Source organism: Pteropus alecto, unplaced genomic scaffold, assembly GCF_000325575.1.
Source record: "Pteropus alecto unplaced genomic scaffold, ASM32557v1 scaffold23, whole genome shotgun sequence".
Taxonomy (NCBI): Eukaryota; Metazoa; Chordata; class Mammalia; order Chiroptera; family Pteropodidae; genus Pteropus; species Pteropus alecto.
Genome location: NW_006435837.1, coordinates 6882233 through 6889321, shown reverse-complemented (window position 1 = coordinate 6889321; position 7089 = coordinate 6882233). Strand labels below are relative to the sequence as shown.

Sequence of the window (7089 nt, the reverse complement as noted above, 5' to 3'; positions counted from 1 at the left end):
TCGCGTTTGGGGCATTCTCCTTCAAAAAGCAGATAATAACGATAAAAAGACATTTAGACAGAGAGGAGAACTCACCATGTATTTCTCAAGGCTCGCTCAAATTTTTTTAAAAAATCAAAAACAAGAAAAAAAATCGCTACTTCATTTTTGAGTCATTGATAACATGGAAAAATGAGTGGCGGTTTGAACCAAGATCATAAGCTTTGGCGAGTTGACTGTAAGACGCCCTCCGCCTCTTGGTAGTCATGCCCTGTGTAATCATCTCTCTCTAAATGTGGGCTGCACCTAGTGATTTGGTTCTAAGTAGCAGGATAAGGCAAAAATGATGGGCTGTCACTTCTGAGATTCGATTACATAAAGACTCTGGCTTCCATCTTCTTTCCCCTTTTTGGCTCTCTCACTTGCCAGCTCTGATGAAGCCAGCAGCCATGTTGTGACCTGCCCTATGCAGAGACTCATGTGGTAAGAAACTGACCGCGGACTGCAGCCAACAACCCTCAGGAAACCGAATGCTGCCAACAGTCACATGGATGTGAACTTGGAGGTGTACCTTTCCTTGTCGAGCCCGGCTGACACCTCAGTTGCAGCCTCATAAGAGTTCCTGAGCCAGAGTTCCTGAGCCAGTGAAACTGTGAGATGCTGTGAGGTAATAAATGTTGTTTTAAGCCACTAAGTTTTGGGGTAATTTGTTATGCAGCGACATAGATAACTGATACAATAAGATCTGTGTAAACATATCCTAACGTGGTTTACTGAGTAGCTACCATATGCATGGCATTCAAATCTACTTTCTAAAAAGAAGTGTTTTGAAGTGTTTCTCCCCTCCCAGAGCTTTATTAAGATATAAATGATGTGGCTCCTTTCCTTTTTTCCCCCTTGAAGGTAAACACGGGAGCAAAATTATATTAATATTTAAAGAGGGTGCACGAGTTTCCTATTGCTTTTGTAACAGATTGTCACACTCGTGGTGGCTTAAAACAACAAAACTTGATTATCTTACACTTCTGGAGGTCAGAAGTCCACAAATGGGTCTCAAAGGTCTCAAATCAAGGTGTCGGCAGGGCCGCATTCCTCTGCAGGCTTTAGGGGAGAATCCATTCCTTGTCTTTCCTAGCTTCCAGAGGCCACCCCTATTTCTTGGCTTGTGGCTCCTTCCATTTCAAAACCAGCAGTTGTATCGCTCCGACCTCTGCTTCCACTGTCACATCTCTCTCTCTTACTCTGACTCCTGTCTGTCTCCCTCTTTCATTTATACAGGTCCTTCTGTTTACATTGGGCCCATCTAGATTATGGAGGATAATCTCCCCATCTCAAGATCCTTCATTTAGTCACATCTGCAACACCCCTTTTACCACGTGAGGTTCCGGAGATGAGTGGGTGACATCTTGGCAGGGCCATCAGTCTGCTAATCACTAAGGGGTAGGCTCTATGTTTTCGAAGCCACTAATGTACTATATGTACATTAATTGACGTACATATACTTTAAAGTTGAGGGATGCAAAAAAGGCTGACATAATTTTTTCCATACCATAACAATCCTCCATTTTAAAGATTCCAGATGATGTTTTTAAATACCTAGTAGCAGAAGGGCTGTGAAGGAAGATGGGGAAAACAAACAGAGTGGCTGTCGAGGGCCAATTTTTGATGTAGTCAGTCCGAAGACAAAGGGGACATGAGGACCAGAAGGCACAAGTTTCTTGGAAAAGGTTGACATGTTCCTAGAAATACAGATTTATGTCCTTCTCAATGGATGATAACAAACAGTGTTATCTGTATTATCAGTTTACAGCCTGGAAAATCAGATAGCTTTGCAAGAGATGGTAAAAGTGACTGCAAAAAAAAAGAGAAAGAAAACAACTACTTAATCTTATGTTAGCCAAGAACTAACACGAAAAACGTGTGGCCAATGTGAAAAGAATCTAGTGCTGTCAGAGACTTGACAAATTGGATTCTTTGTAAGTGAAGCACCGTGCAGCTCCATTCCTGATATTAACTGCCTTCCAAATCATCACTGCATGAAACATCTGTTTTCTGCAAGATTAGCACAACTCCACAGAAACGTGCCTCGCCCGAAGGAAATAAAGAGATGGTAAAAATCGATTCCAATACTATTTATGGGAAGGAATTCAGATAAAATCTAGTCTGATTCATCAGAAATGTTTCTTTCCATTCGCAACTGGACATCCCTTGAGAAATATGCATTTTCCTAGTGTCAGAGATGGGACGACGGCAGTGTATGCCTCTATTTCTATCCCATTCGTTTGGTAATGATACAATAAAGTCAACATTAAATCAGTGATATTGTAAAGCTTATGCCAAAAGCCAAACATAACCCAGATATCCGTGTCAAATCCATTTACCATGAGTAACAAAACAATCAAAAAAATTATAAACAAAACAAGTCGAGAACCCAGTCAGTGGCCCACATATTTCAAAGAATGTTTGATGCAGTAAAGCACCCAAATAAAATTAATTTAGATAGTCCTTGGATTTTATCATGGAATTTGACCTGGAAAGGTGGTTTAAAAAAAAGACAAAGGGTGACCTTGACTTGAATGACTTGATAATAAAATTTATATGGCATAATTTTACCAGCCAATATGTCTGATTACAGGCAGCTGGAGCTATCAAGTCTATAAATAATACGTGCTTTATAATATCTGAATTAACCATTTGTCTGATACTGGACAGAGAAATCTCAAACTTTGGATGTGTCACCTAATGCAATGAGAGCATGAATGAGTGTGTGTGCGTGTGTGTGCGCGTGCGCATGCGCGTGCGTCTGTGTTGTGTCTGGGGGTAAGGAGGGGGAGGGAGGGAAGGGAAGAGATAGGGAGAGAGCAAAAACTACAATTGGAAGTAATGTCTTAGAAAACACAGGTTCTTCTGCTTCACAGCTGGGTTTATAAATGACTTGTCTAAAGTGGGTTTACAGTGACGGAACAATAAACATGCATTTCTAAGTTACTTGCTTTTGTATCCCTCCAAAAATGGTTTTGGAAACAAATCTCAGGTTTAAAATTCACACCGATGAAATAATATAGAAGTACGGCTTTGAAAAGCGACAGATACACATTCTCTCATGAGGCAATATAGAGTAGTGGCTGAGTATAGAGCAAAAATTAACATGAACCGCACACTTCGTGTTGGTGGGGTCACGGAGAAACTGGTATTGTCATACGCTGCTGATGGAAAGTGTGGCTGCCTTTTTGGACTGCAACCTGACAATACCTTTCAAAATTAAACGTGCATATACCTTGTGACCATCCCTGGAAACCCATTGTATCAAAGTAAGTCCACTAGTCTACAGCCATGCCAACCTGAACAAGTCCGAGCCTGTCTGATCTCGGAAGCTAAACAGGGTCGGGCCTGGTTAGTACTTGGATGGGAGACCACTTAGGAAGACCAGGTGCTGTAGGTGTAAAAAAATAATAATAATACGGGATTATAAGCTGACAAGGTCCTTGCAATCTGTGAGGTCAACCGAGGGTTGCCTCGCCTAAAAAAATAAAAAATAAACAAAAAATAAAAAAAAATAAGTCCACCTACGGAAAGACATATGTACAAGTATGTGTACTGCAGACCAGTTTGCAGGAGACAAGTACAGGGACAAAAAGAATGGCCACTGATAGGAAATAGCTAAATGCACTCCAGTCAACCCATGGCATGGAACACCGCCATTAAAGAGAGCCACACGAGTAGACCCTGAGCTATAGTTTGGTCAAAAAAAGCAAGATGCAAAAACTGTACTTGTGATTCCATTTTAGTAAAACGACAACAAAATAACCCGTATGCGTGCATATTTACATATGCATATGTCAGTGTAGAAAAGTAAGTGTGGAGAAAAACACAGCAAGATCTAATTCAAGAATACATCCGAGATTTCTCTTAGATCCGAGATATTTAGAGAAGGTACTGCTATGGGTGGAGAAGGGATGAAAATGGATTGGCGGGCCACAAACACAAAAGTAAAAGAAAAAAGTTAAAGCACGTGTATTGCCACACTTATTGTTATAAGAATTATGTATAAGGGTATGCATATGTTTACGTGAATAAAAAAAAAAAATTTCTGTACTTAAAAAATAGCCAGAATGAAAAATCCAAAGAAAAAAATAATGGGTCTGAGATTGATGACTAATAACCTCAAGTGTAACCACTTTTTAAAAAAAATAAAATTGGCCTTAAATGTGTGGGAGTTTTAAAATTATTCTTTGTATTTAAATATTAACGGTAAGTCTTCCATAGCATTACCTTTCTCGAGTTGCACGTATCGCAATCAAGGATGCACTTGTTTATAAGTAACGAGGTAGGACTCTGCCTCCAGGATCACTGGGAGTCATTAGTGACCAAAAAGTCGGGAGACGTGGGTAAAAGTCCCGCCTTGTCATTTTACGTGTTCACACCTGTAAAATGAGCAGGGTGGCCCAGACGGTCTGGCCCAAACACTCTATAAATTCATCCTAATTTTCGTAACTTGAAAGGTCCCAGAACTATCTGCTAATTTAACCACAATTAAACATAAACTAAGTTCACAGAACTTTGTGCTGAGGTTCAGAAACCAGCATATTCCAGAGAAAGCGACCGCTTCTTTTCTTTTTTTTTTCCTGAAATGATCGCTAAATCCCAGAACCCATCATACCTTTAGGAACAGGCTGGGAATGCTTTGCTCCTTGGTCCAATTTGAAGTCCAAATATATGGTTGGTGTGCGAGTAAAAATCTTGGACTGAAAAGAAAAAGGAAACTATCAGCATCTTTCCAAGAATAAGGTTCTTCTTTACTGAAGCTGAGCCCTCCTGTGATGGGCTCTGTGCCTGGATCCATTACGTTTACAATTTCTCCTGGAGAAGTGCTGTTAAAATGGGGGTGAGGGTGGATGGGCTGCCACTGCAGCCTCCTCTTAAGGGTCTTGGTCTAAAAGTTAGCCCTTTAGCTTTACAATATGCTCGATAAGCTGATTTCAGGATGACAGCTACCTCCCTACAGTCATTTCTCAAACACGGTCCCATGTTAATAGTTTACTGGTTATTCGTTGTTCCAACTTCCTCCTTTCCAGTCTTCTACTTGATACAGTAGGTTACCTCACATCCAAATGTATGTTTCTTCCCCAGGTCTCAATAAAGTTATGTCCATTTTGAAATTCAACAAAAGTGGCCCATAAATATTATTTGTTCTAACTTGGTCCTTTTGAAAAAAAAAAAGGTGGTTTACCACTGCTGGCTTGAAAAGGCCATGACTTCACATGTAGAAAAGGCAAACTGTTGCAGGATTTTCCATTGTACACAGTGGCTTTGATTCTGTCAACGGTTAAGCAGAATTCGTAATTCAATACGAGACCATTCTGAATCACTAGCATACACCAAAAGCCAAGGGATTATCACTGTTGCTATAAACTCGATGATGCCTCAGTGTTTATCACGAAGTCCCAGTGGTTCTGTTCTACTTTTTAAGATTAAAATACACACAAAAATGAAACAGCACATAACAAACAATAAATTTGGCAAGGGTGTGGAGTAACTGGAACTTTCATTCACTGCCGGTGGGACTATAACTTGGTATAAACGCTTGACAGTATGTAGTACAGACAAATATGTACATAATCTGTGACACAGCATTCTAACTCATAAATGTATCCCCCACAGAAACATTCGCCTAAAGACATATACACGAAATCTTGATAGTGACATTGTCAGCAACAGACAAAACCTGGAAATAGTCCAAATGTCTTTAATGACAGAACTGATGAATTATAATATAGTTATATAACGGAATACTACACGGCAAGGAGAATGAATGAACCAACAGTAAATGAAGTATGAATCTCACAGCTTAATGTTGAGCAAATGAAGGCGGACACAGAAGATCATATACCACTGATTCCATTTCTACAAAGTTCAAAACAAAGCCAAACTAATCTATGGTGTCAGAAGTCAGAAAAGTGGAGGTGTTCAAAAGGGGGCTTCTGGGGCCTGACGATGTTCTGTTTCTTGACCTGGCTTCCGGTTTCATGGATGTGTACACTTGATGAAAATTCTCTGAGCTACATATTTGATTTGTATACTTTTCTTATATATGTTATAGTTTAATTAAAAGCTTAAAAACAAGCACTTTAAAACATTCATTAAAAACATGCATGTGTAAATAGACGAAAAGTGAATCCAGAGCCCAGAATTACTTACTATGGCCTTGACAAAGGCAAAGTTTTGCAGAGAATAATTATGTAAACTCCAGGAGGACATGGACATTTCTGTCTTTTTCACTCAGTCCAACCCACAGTGCCTGTCACATTGTAGGTGTTCGATAAATATTTATTGAATGACGTTTCTTAATGGAAAATCCCATGTATAATAATAAATTTATTTACAGTATACATAGGGTATTCATCTTTACCTACATGAAGCAAAATGCCTCTTTTCAGGATGGGTGATTTGATATGATCAAAGTATACGTCTATCCATTAAATTTTGGCATAGAGAATTGTAAGTAATGCTTTCAAAAGATTTTCCCCTTTCCTATGAATGTTTTGGGCTTTAAATGGTCTGGTAGGTGGTTTTACATGGCTTAGAAGGTCAAGCTACAGCAATATAGCTTCAAAGAAAAGCAAATTCCCTGTGCACACATAAATGAAACCAGAAAAACCTATGGCATCAAGTGCAGCCTGAGGCCAAAGATTCGAAATTAATCTGAAGAGCTTGAAACATACATCACACAAGGGCAGCACCAGCGAGATGCAGGAGCTGATTTTCTAGGATCACTAGGTGTGTAAGGCACCGTATGGAAAGAATCTGGTTCTGGCTGATGAAGACTTCTAAAATTACCTCTAAAAAGGTCAAGGGTAAACATCACATAATATCAGATGACTCCTCTATCCAGGCAATATTTTGCTCTCTTCCAGAAGAATCCCTGTTTGGTTTGAGTGTCTTTCTTAACCTCTGCCTCAGAAGCAGATGCAGCATCCCTGCTTACAGTGAAGAGATCAATCACAAAGAGGCTCTTGGTTTAATTTTTACTAGAATTCTCTCAGAATGTAGTCATAAAAATAATCTTGAATTGGAAACCAGGAGTCTTTGATGCTAGGATTCTTTCCTGCT

At 39.6% G+C, this 7089-nt stretch overlaps 1 protein-coding gene and 1 pseudogene across 2 annotated transcripts in view; one reads left to right on the top strand and one right to left on the bottom strand.

Annotated features, from left to right (window-relative positions):
* Positions 1-7089, bottom strand: part of PIR (pirin) — an 82069-nt gene that overhangs the window by 25734 nt on the left and 49246 nt on the right. For both annotated transcript variants that reach the window (XM_015589143.2, XM_006911649.3), the window contains exon 6: positions 4640-4724. In XM_015589143.2, coding sequence (XP_015444629.1) covers positions 4640-4724 — 85 coding nt within the window. The remainder of the gene's footprint in view (positions 1-4639; positions 4725-7089) is intronic.
* Positions 3303-3421, top strand: LOC112479522 (annotated as a pseudogene).